The 16890-nt window shown below is 41.0% G+C and overlaps 1 protein-coding gene across 1 annotated transcript; it reads right to left on the bottom strand.

Annotated features, from left to right (window-relative positions):
• Positions 1-545: 545 nt before the first annotated feature.
• On the bottom strand, positions 546-9794 carry edn3b (endothelin 3b). The gene is made up of 4 exons (XM_004554161.4): positions 9414-9794; positions 9081-9285; positions 5949-6101; positions 546-4169 (listed from the first exon to the last, which is right to left on the bottom strand). The coding sequence occupies exons 1-4, from the start codon at positions 9481-9483 to the stop codon at positions 4115-4117; spliced, it is 483 nt and encodes a 160-aa protein (XP_004554218.1). The 5' UTR covers positions 9484-9794; the 3' UTR covers positions 546-4114.
• Positions 9795-16890: the final 7096 nt, after the last annotated feature.

Here is a 16890-nt window from a genome sequence, read left to right on the forward strand (position 1 = left end):
GGCTTGGCATTTAAACAATGCTCAGTTGGTACTAAGGAGTTCAAAGTATGCCAAAAAAAGATCCATGCTTTCATGTTGTTTACACCAAATTCTGACCCTACCATCTGAATGTTGCACCTTTAAGTGAGACTCATCAGGCCAGGCAATGTTTGTCCAAGGTTTTTCAGTCCAATTTCGATGATCCCATTTGAATTGTGGCTCAGTTTCCCAATCTTAGCTGACAGAAATGGCACCTGGTGCCATTCTGCTGCTGTAGCCCATCTGCTTTAACTTTCCTTGTATTGTGTTGTGCTCTTCTGCATACCTTGTAACAAGTGTTGATTTGAGTTACTGTTGCCTTTTTTACAGCTTAACAACACAGTCTGGTTATTCTCCTTTGACCTCTGGCATTAATAATTCATTTTTCAGCAGCAGTTGAAATACTCTGATATACCGATGTTGGCATCCAAATGGTGCCTGCTCATAACATTATTACTATTATAATAATAATAATAAATATGCTGTCGTCTCATGAACAATGAAATAACAGCATTTTAAAAAGCTGGTTATTATTTAATCAAAGCATAAAAGACTTTAATGCATATTCACATCACAATACATTACATTTTGTTTACAAACAACTGTAAAATGACAACAAATATCATGTTCGATGTGGAAGGTGGGCTCCATTAGACTCAGTTAGTGTGCATTTGAGCAACATAATATCATAATTATCATATCATATTTGATAAGATGCCGTACTTTTCTACATGTAACTGAATCAGAATAGGTGAAGCAATATTGACGTGCGTTTTGTGAAGCATTTCTTTTTTCTTTTCTTTCCTTAATGAGCTTCTGTATGTTGTTTACATGATCAAAATAAATTGAACATAAACAAACAATAAATGTAATTAAACATCCTGATGATTTTATCATATCTGGATAATCTGTTGTGAAAGGAGCAATCTTTATTATCAGTGATTAGGACCGGTAAGTTCACTCTACGACACACCGGGCTCATTTATTTAATGAGCCAGAACACAAACAGCAAACTGTAAACCACACAGGGGCCCTGGACCTGCTGTTGAATAGTTAGGATGTCTGCTCGGAAATATTTCCCATGGTATACTGTGGGAATAAGACCTTGCTCACTGTAGGTTTACACTGAGGCTCCAGGGTAGGCTTATTTAGGGTGGACTTAGAGTGACATTCCAAGACGATAGGTGGTATTAGTGTTTCAGAGGGTCCATATGACCTCAGTCTGTCTACAAGGGAAAGGTGTTGTGTGATAGAAATTTCACACAAAATAATGCCTTAATGGATAAAATGTAAAACAAAAATGTAAAAACAACAACAACAACAGCAAAAAGTGACCATGGTCGCGATTTTTAAAAATATGTTATCACAAGGCAAATTATCTCACAATCTCAGGATAGCCAACATGTTTTCTTATAATGAAAAGACATTTTCCTCCTGTTCTTGAGAAAACAAAGACTCAAATTAATTAGAAAATTATCTCGTGATCACATGGAGAAATATTTTCTTTTGCATAGATTACAAGGACATTATCCTATTATCTGGATAACTTTGTTATTTCAAGATATCAAGATTGAAAGAAAGCGTCACAAACCACAGCTTATATCAGCTTCTCACAGTATCTGCTGAAAAACTTTGTAACTCCTGGTATTCGCTTTATTTATTGCTCATCTTTTTTTTAGCACAAGGGAAAACAGTGTAACACATTCCCAGCAGATCAAGGATACAGAGTGATGCACATTTATCTAATGAACTAATATGTGAATATGTTCTGTTAACTCAAAAGTATAATGAGAACTAAACTACATACAGCTCACACACTCTATATTAAAGGGTATAATGTGATCTACAGCAGTATTCTAATTCAACTACTTTGATTACATATATAAGGTAACATATAATAACAGAATAATTTAATACTACGAGTGAGTAATTTTTGGTGAAAAGAGTTAAAGCACTGTGATTGACCTTGTGCAGACAATAAACAGACAATAAACCCTGAGGCTACTCAGCTGTGCTGTTCTCAGTACTTCCCCACATCAAACCACTTTTCTAGACCAGAGAAGCTCCATTTCTGATGAAAGAATTTCACTTCACCGGGTCTGGGTACTTATTGTACATTTACGCAGTCTGAGGCAGTTGTATGTGTGTAATGAAGTATTTGTATGGTGTGAGGACCAAATACACAGAAAGAGAATTTAAAGAAAAAGCAGGATTTACATAATGGTGAAAAAGAAGTGCGAAATTTTGTCACACCATATAAAAAGGTTCACTTATATAACTGAAAGGATTTACATGTAAATGACTCTGTTTACTGCTCCTCATATCTCCTGAAATCTTGTCCAAAGATTAAGAGTCACACCTGTTTTAATAAAAAGCGTACAACAAGTAAATAGCATGAAAATAGTCACTATTACTGGCTAACAGATTATATAAAGTTACCAGTCTTACAGGAAGAAAAGTTATTTCATCTCTATAATAAACCACTGTTACTGCCAGTGTTAATGATGTTTTGTCATACTGTTAAAGGAAATCCTGGCTCCCACCTCTATTTCGAGTAAGCTTCTTTTTTATTGACCTGCTATGTTTAACGGTTGATTAAGGAATGGGAATACGAGCTTTTAAATGTAAATACAATTCACACACACTCACACACTGTACATACAACACAAAGTGAGGAGATTTTTGAAAGTCTATGTGTAATTTGGAAAATGTATGCATAGTTTTGACTCTGTGCATCCAATATGTTACATATCATATGCTTGCTTTCAACACTGGATTCTTTAACAAAACTAAACTATAAAACTATAGACACGGTCTTGTTCTCCTCACATTAAAAAGTAGCTCTTTAAGTGTAACAATACTACTTTTTTCCCCACAATCAATATTATCACATTGCTTAATGTTCACGGCCTCTCATCCTTTTTCTTATCTTTCTTGCACACAGATGCCAATTGTGACAAGTTTAATTTAGGAGCTGCATTCCTGAACCTGTGACTACACATGAAATATGTGAAAAACACTGTAATGCTAGTTTAAGCTCGAGGGCCTAATATAAGTCAATTATTAGAGCTTCCTCATTTTAAACTCCATAAATTAAGCAACAGACACTAACATTTACTCCTGTAATTTTCCTGTTTGATTTTCTAGAGCAGTCTGCGTAATCTGACTTGGCTTTAGTTTATACTAACCGCAGTTTTTCTGCTGTGAGAATATTTTTGTTACTTTTACTCTAAATTCTGAAAGGTGCAAACATTTTAGAGAATAAATAAGCAAAGTTTGCTTGCTCAGAATCTGTTAGAGGACACTGAATAAATGTATTTATTGCTCAGCTGAAGGTTAATGATATAATAAGATGTATCGCATAGTTGTTTTTTACATGAATCCTAGCTATACACCATAAAGCAGTTCACTGGCTCTGAAGTTGCTATTAATCTGAGCTTGCTGTGGAACTGAGATGAAAGCTTGATGAACATCAATAATGGTTTTAACAAATAATATAATTAAATGCCCTCCATACAGGCTACATAATATTATAAACCAAAACTCAGTAATATGCCTCATAACACAAGTGGTATTCTCCATTGTGGAATGGTGTTTTAATGGCAAAGTATCAGGCAAAACATCAAAATATCATGGCTTCACCCTGTTTTACATAGCTCCTCCTGGCGCTTTTCCCTCTACAGCATTTTTGCAAAAATGCCTCCGTCTTCCTATATACATTGATATGATCTCATTATTTTTAAAGACTGAGTCAAAGGCAGTTCATAAAACTACATATGAACGCAAAGGGTGGGTCTAAACGAGCTTTGCATAACAAAAGGTCACCAGCTAGTATGTTGTGGTTAAAGTTCTCCTCATGAGGCTCTCAGATGGGATCGAAAGGGGATAGGCTCCGCGGTCTGTATCACATTTGCTGAAGTTTCTGAGTTCTTGAAACCAACTTGCTCCAAGAGTTATGATGCTGAGGAATGTCGGCAGTGTTAAACTCCAAAGTTCTTTCCCTGTGCGTACCTGGGAAGGCAAAGTGCCAAACGGAAAGAAATGAAGGGTCCATTCACCCAAGAAGAAGAGAAGAAGATGGAGGTGCATCAAACTGTCATCCAAGTCCAGGAATTTTATGACGACTTCGGGTTGGGAGGATCTGTATGGAGCTTTGAAGAGAACATATCAGACTAAATTAGTAATACTGAAGAAGCAAATATTGCAATTCAGTGCTGCAGATCCATAAAGTTAGGAGACTCAAAAGAGACTGTGTCATTGTGGCTTCACTTCATGGTCCCCAGTGTGGGATTATACAGTAATACAAATTGCCCTTATTTAGACAAATGTGCTGTATCCAGAAGCACACAGTACAGTAAAATCAGATACTTGACAGATTTATTCACCAACCTCTTTCTTCCCATTTTAAACAAATGCCCAATTTACTAAAAATATACTACAAGTTTCTGCTTAAAATAAGTAGGAAGAGTCAAACACTTGTGTATATGTTTTGTGTCTATTTTATAAATTAGCACACTGTCCATTGATCACAGCATATTTAAACACCAGGAATCTATTCAAGCTACAGTTTGTTAGAGAAAAGTGCTTGCTCTGGATTTGTGGTGGCCCACTACAATCCTAATTTAGATTTGTAAATGTCACAGCATTTTCCTTTCAGTATGAGAACCTCCCTCATGCTTGAAAGTTAACTTTTGACTGTCCAGGCTTGTCAAACTGAAGGAAATTTCAGCTCCCTAACAATTACGGGCAGTTCCAAGAAGCAGCTGATAGCACTTGTTTGTGCAGCCTACGAAACTTATGAACAGCTATTACCCTGCACTTATGTGGCGATTTAAAGTGCTGCATGCTGCTGAAGTTCAGGCTTTTCGCCCAGTGATTTATCATGGGATGTTTTCCGCACAGCTATTGAACAAACTGCTATTCATCAGAGCTGACTTGAAATTGTGTTAGCTGGTCTTGAATCATCAGCAGGAGAAAATCGATTTCTATCACTACGTAAAAAACAAACGTAAGGTAAGCCCAAAATAAATTAAATGTCAATGACGAACCACTGGAAGAAAAAGTTACCTATTCTGTCTGATAACAGGCTAGACGATGTGCCTATCAGTTATATTTATAAGAAAAAAAGTACCAGTCACACCACTGCTCTAGAGAAACCATCCATCTATTTTCTTCCATCTAATTCAGGGTTGAGAGGGGGGCTGGAGCCTGGAGGGGGCTGGAGGTGTCATAGCTTGAGAGGCGGGGTACACCTGGACACGTCGCCAATCTCTAACACAGAGAGACTGACAACTACTCACATTCACATCTAGGATCAATTTCGAATTCCCAGTTAACCTAACTCCAATAATTGCATGTCGGAGAACCCATAGACCCGGGGAGAACATGCAAACTCCACACAGAAAGGCCCCAGTCAGAGGGTGGAGTTAAGCCCAGGGTCTTTTTGCTGTGAAGCAACTGTGCTAACCACCTTGCCAACATGCTAGAAGATGTCCACCTAGAAGAACCTAACTCAATACTGGTTTTCTTGTTAGGTAGTGCAAGCCATTGCTGAAAACATATTTTACACGAAGCGAAAAGTCTGGGTGTTTTTCTCAAACTGTGTCCATGTGAGAATAGCACAGCTGTCCAAAGCAACTGTGCGGACATATTTTTTGTCCTGTGGGCTCTAAAGGCAGCACCATACAGATAAACCAGAGTAATTCAAGTGCAGGATCTGGCTTGTCAGAAAGTAGAACTGCTGACAATGTCAACATTTCTGTCTGGGCATTTTCTGAAGTTCATGTTAAATTTATTATAAGCCTCTTGTCAGCACAAGGTTTACTTCTGTCACTCTTTAGGCTCATTTATGGATGCAATCAAAATTCACAAAAGTAGAGAGAGAAAAAGGATTGTCTCAATATCATTTTTACAGAAATAATCAGACTGACCTTGACAGACAAAAATCACGACACTCCGGGTCTGCATCGGTCACAACACAACGGCAGCGCGGTGTCTCTGCCCCCTCGTGTTGGGACGGCTGAACACCACGTCGTTTTCGCTGACGTCCTCTGTAGTTCGACATTCCGTACGGCACAGTGCGCCTTAGAAGGACAGAGAGAGGCCTTTTTTCAGCATTTAGCAACAGATGAGCAAAACAAAGCAAAAATAATAAATGGAGCAGATACATCAGGACCTTCACACTGTCAGTGCTCAAACCCTACGCAGAAAAAAATTTGTTTTAAGTTTTAATTATTCATTTTAAAGCAATTTTTAAACAACTACATTTTTATGTTCTCCAGTGAACCAGGGAACATTTGTTCTTTTGACAATGGAAAATGCAGCCAGAAAGGTCAGTGAAACTGAATAAAAAACAAACCTGACATATGACTTCGATATATCACATTTATAATGTCAGCATCCATCACCATATTGTCTATTCTGGCCCTAATCCTCGCATCTGGATAACATTTAGATTCCAAGTGCCAGGTAGGCATCACTTCTTTTCTTTCTCTTTCCACTCATCTCTTTTCAACCATGTGTGATTGATTCTGTGAAAAATAAGGATCTATATAGAGGCCTTTATATCTTTAGGACCTACGAGGTTCTGGGGAAGGGGGGGGGGGGTCTGCTGACAATGTCAACATTTTATTGTCTGGGCATTTCTGTATGCCAAATAAAAGATTCGTTGAATTGACAGATAAAAGCCTTTCTTTTGTAGATTTGACAGATTATGTCAGACTGCCTGCTGCTTATAACTGACTGAGTACCTACAGTGTTGCTGGCATCTTGCTGGGCTGCCTTTACTGTGTCTTTTTCCACTGGAACTTCAGCCTGTGTAATTAACTTCAGGGTGAAATGCATTTGAACCTAATACCTGTTCAATCTAAAGTCGGGGCTGTGAGTCAGAGATCACGCTCAATGTAGCGAAATGCTGTTGTCAGCTGGGGCAGTTATTCCAAAGTGAAAGAAGGGATTTGAGGAAAGCTTTACTTTAAACACTCTTACAATGTGTAGGATCTTTTTGATCAAACTTGTACACACAAATACTTCAAAGTTAGTCTTGTAAGCAAGAACAAAAGGATGGAACATTTGGGATTTCTCCTCTAACTAAGGGTTTGCTATGTTTTTGTTTCAAAAGCATCGAATCCTTTTGGGAATCTTCTGTTTCAGTGCAGTGCTCCAACCATGTAAGAACAAGTTTTCAACACGCACATAATGCACCTAATACTTGCTGCAATAGAGTTACTGGTATTATTTTCACCTTTGTGTGTGTGCGTGTCCATGTAAATATGTGTGTAAGGACACACCCACTATAGGAGAAACTGACATAACAAAAAGGTTTTAGAACTTTGGCAGGTGTTTGGGCATCTGCCTTTACCTTACTTTACAGATCTTTAGCTGAACTCAAACTGCAAGTGGCAGCCACAAGTTAGATGATGAGTCCTATAGCTGGAAATAAAAAGCCAGCTAACTAACTGAGAAGAATATTTATCTGTAAGACTTCAGCCAAAGAGGATTTGTGACTAGATTGGTTTGACTGTTTGTCCATTCCTGAGCAGGATTATTTAAAAGTTATAAAAAGTTATGAAAATCTTACTAAATGTGGTGCTTGGCCTAACTTAAAAGGAAATCTGAATTTGATGTGCAGAATTTGATACTGTTGCGAGATCAGACACTTTACACCAGTGGTTCCCAAACTTTTTTTGTAGTTGTTTTTTTGTCCTGTGTAATAATATTCAACATTGCTATCAATACATTTTTTCAAAAAATGCCTCTCTGTGCAAAATGGGTTTAAAAACATGAACAACTGTGGGATACTGTTTGTCCATGATTTGAACCGAGGGAACAAATCGTGGCAGGTACGGCCTGATATTATTTGTATCCCACTGTAACTTTACTGTATAAAGAGCTAATATCGCCAAAATGTCAGGAGTAGGTATTTATTACAACAAGTGTTTGTGAACTAAAAATCAAGAATGTGGGATACTGTTTGTCCGTGATTTGAAGAGCACAGCGCATGCTCTCGAGGCAGGGAAAACCAATTCTGCAGGGGAGACCTACCTTGGCACTTGTGCAGGTGAAACCAAAGAGAAGATATGCTTCACCATATTTTCTAGTCTTTGGCTTAGAATGAAGTTGGTTTGGAAACATATTCAGCGATGCTTCATCTCCTGCTTTGCGTTTGTGTGGGCGCCCCGTGCTAGCAGTGTCCAAGCGTTGTTTTGTTGTTTCCCTTTTCATGCCGCGCTCCCCCTGCAATGGCTCTGCGCCCCCCCTAGGGGGCGGGCCCCACACTTAGGGAAGGTCTGCTTTACACCATGTCTTCACGTCAGATTTTTTCAACAAAAAAAAAAATCTGAAACTAAACCAAATCCTTGGTAGACGTATAGCATCTTAGACTGCCCCTTTTTGTATTTGTAGTTGAGATGTTTGCTGCTGACAGCAAACATCAACTCGACTCCTTTTTTTCTCCTGCCATAACTTTGACAACTTGTCTAAGAAACACCCCTTATCAAGTGTTTTTCACCAGTTAATAGCAATAGTAAAGGCTATAGCTATATAAAGCTAAATACATAACTTAATTAACATAGAATCAAATAATCATTAAAGATGTAACAATACTTACTTAATTGTTCCCACATAATCTGTTACTACCCAATCCTAAATATATCTGTCAAACCATTTCAGCCAGCGCAATGAAGAAATCTGTCATTGCATTTTATCAATAGACAGACTTAGGCTATGACTCATGGCGTGCACGGAAAACACAATAAATGCACTAACTTTGGTAAATAATATCCTCCACCTGCCTGATTCCAAACTCTTGCAGGAACACTGGCAATCTGTTGGGCCTGCCATCACTTGAATCTGGTGCCTCGGGGTGGGTAACTGGGTGTAACTGCAATGTGTGGTGCCTCTAGTGCACGGCTCCTATTTCAGTTGCAAAAAAAGCCACGTGCCAATCTTCGTCTGAAAGACTAAATTGCTACTTCTTATAACTCCTGACAAACGAGGAGACGTTGTGCAACCTCTGGGATTCTTGCACAAAAGCGGATTGAACTTAATAAAGCGTGCCTTACTCGGGGGTGTTGATCCAGATGATATCCAAGTGGCAGTAGTAGACGCACTCTTTATCCTTGTAGGAATAGCAGGTGCAGCGCTTTTGTCTGGACTTTGCTTCTGTTGTCTCAGACAGCTGTGAGTCAGCGGAACCCCGGGAGCCAGACACCTTTGAGTCCAATTGGACCATGGCGCGGGACGCCAAGATACCGTTATTAGAAGCAGCTATGTTTAAAAAAACAAAACAATAAAAAATAATAGTAAACAGCTAAATCAGAAGTTCTTCATAAATAAAAAAGGTACTGAGTGCATTCATAAACAACCTTAAAAAATAAATATATCTTATTGCCTACCTTGCAAGACAATAACTGCCAGTATCTTGAAAAGCACGACTCTTGCGAGGATGGACAGCATCTTTGCCATGTCTCAATATATTCCACAAAATAAAGCAAACGCCTGACGAGGAAGCAAATTAATCTCCAACCATCATCGATCCATTAACTTTGGCGCGTGTCCGTGTGCAGTTCATGCGGTCCGCAGATGAAAAAACAAGTGTCGGAGGACGTCGTCTTTCATTCTAATGACTTCATCCCGTAAATCCTGCACCTGCAATTTTTACACTGAGGTGAAGGGAACGTGTTTATTCTAATCCAAGCTTCAGACTGCCGCAGTCGCAAAACAAGTGCGGTCTTTGGAGCGAGGCGAGGAACAAACCCTTGAAGTCGCTTTGCCTTCTAAGACATGCGGGACTTCGGAGGGTACACACCCACACCTCTCCTAGCACCCACCCTCTGTCAGATGCAGCAGCAGTGTATGTATTTACATATATGCCTATTCATACTTATTTATTTAATGCTTTTACTCGTTTTTACTGGACACCTTTATGAATAAATCAATGAATGAATATTAATACTCTTGAATAGTAATGCTCTTATAACCCATAAAAAGGTATTGCTCAGTGATGGATAAAAGAGACAAACGTGGTCTTGATAGTGAAATAAGTCCTTCAGCTGCACTAATCAGTGCTGTCCTGTTGCCACCCACTGACTGGCGCATATTATCCATAAGTTGAGGGTATGAACTCAACACACAGAGACCCCACCCCAACTAGGAGACTGAAGCCAGGAGCTTTCTTGGTGTGCTGCCCAGAACCACTTATCACTTTTTGCTATTTTCAAGTTTATAGTACAGCTGATTTAAACAAACCCACTTCTAGGCCATCTTGGTGTTGCTGCCACACAGGAAGTGTATTTCCCCCTTGATAGGCCTTTTAATTTTATGGGTAGAGCTTGTTACTAAGTCAGCTGTAAACACTTTTTTAATATATAAATATCATTAAAGTCAGTGTTTTAATTCATTCAAGCCTATTTATGATTTCATTTTAGTGTATTTAACGTGTGTGTGGTTAGCATTGTCACCTCACAACTAGAAGATCATGGGCTCAAATCCACCTGCCACCCAAGAATTGAGTTCCTATGTTCTAAGTTGTTTCTGACTTTCTCCCACAGTCCAAAGACACACATGTTAAGTTGACTGACAATTCTAAATTGTCCGTAGATGTGAGCGTGAAGGATTGTCTGTCTTTCAGTGTTTACACTGCAATAGACTGGAGACCTGTGTAGGTTGCAATTTTTTTTTACACAGCTTTCCTTCTGTGCATTTTTGCAAAAAAGGAGTTACAGTAAAAAGATTTGCCTTTGAATGTAGCAATTTCCTCTCAACTTCCAGACCAGATAAAAGGTTTATGCTAGAGTTGCTGGTGTTTGGCGTGCAAATAAAGTAAACTTAGCAGTTTGCAAACGACCTGGGACCCCATACAAAACTGGATCAGTTACGTGGCCACCACCTATCAAGAACACAAGCCAGAATGAAGAGACTTGGAAGAGACAGCCAAAGCAACAAAGGTGTTTTACACAGGAATGTTGTTGACTGATCCAATTAATCATCAGAACTTGTCTGGTGATGAATGTAAGACAAACATATCAAGCATTTAGTGACTGATTTACAACCAAATCGAAAATATCAGTCATATTTCAGTGAGAGCCAGTTCCAGCCCAGCTCTGAACAATGAGGGAGGAATAAGTTACATTTCTAAGTCATGAAGTAGTAATAGACACATGGAACTAACACTGAAAATTCAAGCAGCAGCATAAATCATTAAATGGCGCCGGTGAGGTCGGCTGCCGTGCTGGATGCTCTGCCCTAACTTCTCCACTTTTTACAGTTTTTCGTCACTTTTTGCTATATCTGCGATAATCTTGCATGGGCATCATGCAAAACACACAAATCCGCCACAGTAGAGACACTTTGGTTTCTATTGGTCTGCAGTACACGAACATTTCACCATGTTTAACTCCGGACCCAACCTGGCCAAAGGAGATCCTGAGAGAGAACAAAGGACGCGACCCTAAGCGACGGCCTCGAGGTAAAAGAGCCGGCATCAGGAACAGGCTACGGGCTCGCGCACACCGCGCACCCATGCCCAGTATCCTGCTAGCCAATGTTCAATCCATCGAGAACAAGCTTGATGACCTCAGAGCCAGAATCAAGTTCCAGAGAGACATTCGGGACTGCAACCTCCTCTGCTTCACCGAGACTTGGCTGAACCCAGCGATACCAGACCACGCCGTGCAGCCGACGGGGTTCTTTTCGGTTTACCGCATGGACAGGACAATGGAGTCGGGGAAGAAAAGAGGTGGTGGAGTGTGTTTGATGGTGAACAACAGATGGTGCGACAGCACAAACATCTCCCCACTCACACGCTCTTGCTCGCCCAATCTGGAGCTTTTGATCGTTAAGTGTCGCCCTTTCTATCTCCCTCGGGAATTCACTGCGGTCATTGCCTGCACTGTTTACATTCCGCCTCACGCGGACTCGGACACTGCCTTATGTGAGCTACATGAGGCTCTCACACATCAACAAACACTTCACCGAGATGCCGCACTCATTGTTATGGGAGATTTTAACAGAGTGAATCTCAAACGGACATTTCACAACCTTCACCAGCACATCAACTGCCCCACCTGGGGCACGAGGACATTAGACCACTGCTACACCCCGTTCAAGAACTGTTACAAGGCTCAACCCCTGCCGGCATTTGGAAAATCGGACCATTCCGCCATCTTCCTCATACCTGCTTACAAACAAAGGCTAAAGCAGCAACCACCAATCAGGAGGGAGGTCGCTCGCTGGACGGACCAATCGGTGGCCGCGCTGCAGGACGCACTGGATGACGCAGACTGGGACATGTTTCGGCGCAGCTCTGATGACATCAACATGTTTACGGAAGCGGTTGTGGGATTTATCGGGAAACTAGCGGACGACACAGCAGAAAGAACTATCATCCGAACGTTTCCCAACCAGAAGCCGTGGGTGGATAAAAACATCCGCGACGCTCTGAGATCACGCACCGCTGCCTACAATGAAGGGCTTGTCTCCGGTAATATGGACCTATACAAGGCTGCGTCCTACAACGTGCGCAGCGCGGTCCGAAAGGCAAAGCGGAGCTACGGGGAAAAACTAGAGTCACAGCTACGACAGTGCGACTCTAGGAGCCTGTGGAAAGGACTGCGGACTATAACGGACTATAAACGACCAGCTTCTTCAATGATGAATGCCGATGCTTCACTGGCTGATGAGCTGAACACGTTTTATGCTCGCTTCGACGCCGCAGCAATTAAAACAACAAACGGCTGCGCGCGCTCGGAGTGCACCAGTGAAGAAAATGCATTCGTCATCACAGAGCATGCCGTGAGGAACACCTTCAGGAGGGTGAACACCAGGAAGGCAGCAGGACCAGATGCAATCCCTGGCCGGGTCCTTAGAGCCTGCGCTGATCAACTAGCACCGGTGTTCACGGAGATCTTCAACCTCTCCCTGGCCCAAGCTGTGGTTCCCACGTGCTTCAAACGGTCCATTATTGTCCCTGTTCCAAAGAAACAACAGCCCGCTTGCCACAATGACTACCGTCCAGTAGCACTGACTTCAATTGTGATGAAGTGTTTTGAAAGACTGATGAGAGATCACATCACTTCTTCACTTCCTCCCACCATCGACTCACTTCAGTTTGCTTACCGGACTAATCGTTCCACAGACGATGCCATATCTCACCTGCTCCACACATCCCTGAGTCACCTGGACACTGGCAGAGGGAATTATGTTAGGATGCTGTTCGTGGACTACAGTTCAGCATTCAACACAATAATTCCCTCTAAGCTTTTCACCAAGTTGACGGATCTAGGACTCAGCTCATCACTGTGTCAGTGGATCCTCAACTTCCTCACAGACAGACCCCAATCAGTGAGGGTAGGAAAACAAGTCTCCCCCTCCATCTCACTCAGCACTGGAGTGCCTCAGGGCTGTGTTTTAAGCCCCCTGCTGTAGTCACTGTACACTTATGACTGTGTAGCCACATCCGACACCACCTCCATTGTCAAGTTTGCTGACGACACTGCTGTTGTGGGCCTGATCTCCGACAACATCGAGACGGCCTACCTGGAGGAGATTAGGAACCTGGAGACCTGGTGCCAGGAGAATAACCTCCTCCTAAACATCAGCAAGACTAAGGAGCTGATCGTGGACTTCACTACAAAGCAGGCGAGGAATTACAAACCCCTCATTAGGGCTGGGCCATATTATACCGTTCACGGTAATACCGGTATAATGTTAGGCAACGATAGGAAAATGAAATATCGCGATAGAATGGGAGTAAAACGCGCATGCGCAGTGCCTTTGTTTTCATACGCACATGGCCGATTGTTGGTTTGTAAAAATGGTGCAACTTCCGTGATGTGGAACTGGTTTGGTGTTTGTCCGTCAGATACACAACAAAGCACATTTTTTTGCAGAACATGCAAGCGGCCGTTGTTATTGTCGTATTTGTCGGACTAAGATGCTCTTAAATCTGGGAGTAATCTGGGTCCCAAACTCCGTATATTTGACTTCAGGTCAAACAACACTGCAGCATCACTGAGAGTTGAAAACTGTCTAAATTCTTTGATCTTTAATAAAACGATCAGCATTGCTGCTTTACCAGGTGTAACTATAAAGTTTAACTTCCAGGCATCCATGAAAACAAAAGTTATTACATTTAACGGAGTTAGAAGTTAGCAGGAAGCTAGCGGAAGTTAGCTCGCTAGTTTCGCTAGTTACCTAAGCATGATATAGCATGTTCTGACTGAGAGATTTCTGAAAAAATTCAAACGTACAGCTCTGCTATCACTTCCAACATAAATGAAGACAGGAAACTAAACAGCAGTGACGTTTGTAGGGTTACTGAAGTTGGGCTAGCTGGTATATAATGATGTGCTACGTGATCGCTAGCGACACAGCTATGTTAGCATAACATAAACAGTGAAGCTGGAGGACGAACACTAACACTTTTCCACTTATAAAAGTTAACGTGAAGGTTCCTCATGGTTAGAGACAAATGCAATCGCATGGCAGGATGCTGTAAACGGACCAAACTTCAGTCAGGAGAACAACTGAGATAATCCATCCACAATACGAGGTTAGTCATTAATATACTGCAACAACATCGGAATAGAGCAGCTGCCAGAGAATTCAACATTAATGAATCAATGGTACAGAAGTGGAGGAAGCAAGAAGAATGAGTTTAATAAAGTTTGATTTATCTGACTGCTTTGTTTCGCTTAATGTGCCTTATAATCCCGTGTACCTTATGGTCCGAAAAATGCGTACTGCACACTGCAGTTTAATGTTGCAAAGCACCTCTTTTTAACTTCAGTGGATATTATACATGGTTATGCTCAGGATATGTCAGCCCATTTCTACTGGAAATGCCTTTGGGTTAAACTTTCAGCAAGGAATTTGCATTTGCACTGTTACATTTTTATAAAGCTTTAATGTACATAAAAACCAGCTTCTTGTTTACGTGAAAATAAATGGAAGGTTGTCTTTTTGCGCTAGTAATGTTGTGGAGTTGTATTTTGTCTCGCATCAATTATATCGTCAGTTATATCGTTATCGCAAATTTTCAAATATATATCGTGATAAATATTTTTGGCCATATCGCCCTGCTCTACCCCTCATCATCAGTGGCACGCCAGTGGAGAGAGTGGACAGTTTCCGATACCTGGGTGTCCACATCACTCAGGACCTGTCATGGTCCTGTCACATCAACACCCTGGTTAAGAAAGCCCGTCAGCGTCTCTTCTTCCTCAGAAGACTTAGAGACTTCCATCTGCCACTGAAGGTGCTCAAGAACTTCTACTCCTGCACCATCGAGAGCGTCCTGACGTCAAACATCTGCACCTGGTTTGGGAACAGCACCAAGCAGGACAGACGAGATCTGCAAAGGGTGGTGTGCTCGGCAGAACGCATCATTCAATCAGAGCTCCCTGTCCTGCTGTCCATCTACACCAAGCGGTGCAAGTCCAAAGCTAGGAAGATTATGATGGACCTCTCCCATCCCAACAATGGACTCTTCTCACTGTTGAGGTCTGGGAAGCGCTTCCGCTCCCTTAAGGCCAAAACAGAGAGAATGAGGAGGAGCTTCTTCCCCCAGGCTATTCGGGCCCTGAACCAGGTGTAGGACTGGACTCTCCCAAACACGTCACTATAAGACTGGACTCTCACACACGTCACCACACGCACCACCACACATTTCCTATAATCCTATAATTCCTATAATTTATAATCCTTATCTTTATAATCTCTTCTGCTATTTGCTCATTCTTTACTGTAAATTCCTAAGTTAATTTGTAAATTTTTGTAGTAAATTGTAAATATTGTAAAACTTTTCTTCTGTCATTTAATGGTCGGGCATTGTACAGCTACAAGCATTTCACCCCCATGTCATACTGTGTATGGTTGTGTGTGTGTGTGACAAATAAAATTTGAATTTGAATTTGAAATCAAGAAAGCAGCCGGGGGGGGGGGGGGGGGGGGGGGGGGGGGGCATTACTGATGTACATCACATACAGAAATAGTCAGTTAAGATGTTGGATGCTGAAAAATTGCAAACCCAACCAAATCAACCCCACAGACCACAAAGGGTTTGTGAATGAGGGTGCTCAAGTGAATAAAAACAAACATATCTCGCTGAGGCTCCAACTCCAATTTCCTTTCAACTGGCTTTCCATCTTGAGGCAGCGATCATTCATGAGCAAACCTGCTAATATCTTCATAGTTTCTTAAACATTACGGTGTGTATCAATGTTGTTTTGTATTGTTCAGTTTCTTTCTATCATATAAACAATACACAGATGATTCATTTAGGAAAAAGAGAAAAAAAAAAAGGAAATACAAAATAAAGCAAAACACACTCCAGTATCACTTCACCTGTTCTGAATCAGATTACATATCAAAAAGGAGCGCAAAGAAATGCTCATTTCTCAAATATGGAAGTGCTTTTTTCCTATTTGCAGAAATAGCTGTCTAAAAATAAACTATAAGATAAAGTGTAGATTATGATTAGGCTTGATTTAAAAGTTCTTCCTGGAATTGGTGTCATTAAACCTAGAAAATGCATCCACATTTATATGAACACTACTGAAAAACTTACTTAGATACATTGGTGTAATGATCCAAAGTATATAATGTTTACCTTCTAATTCTCTGGATAGTCTGCATTAAGTATTCTGGATTAGAACTTTCCTACTGAAGCATCCAAGCAAACTTAAATCTGTCTGACTCTTGAGTGCCCTCTGGTTCCTTCCCAAATTCCCCAAGGCTAAGGTTTTGTGCCATATCCCAGTTCTCTGGCACAATCCCCAAGCTGGGAAACAGAAAGAATTCCAGATTAATTAAGACCATATTCTGTTTTCTTTTTCCTGACCAGTGTTATGGAGACAGAAAGCTATCAGAAAA

Source organism: Maylandia zebra, linkage group LG20, assembly GCF_041146795.1.
Source record: "Maylandia zebra isolate NMK-2024a linkage group LG20, Mzebra_GT3a, whole genome shotgun sequence".
Classification (NCBI taxonomy): domain Eukaryota; kingdom Metazoa; phylum Chordata; class Actinopteri; order Cichliformes; family Cichlidae; genus Maylandia; species Maylandia zebra.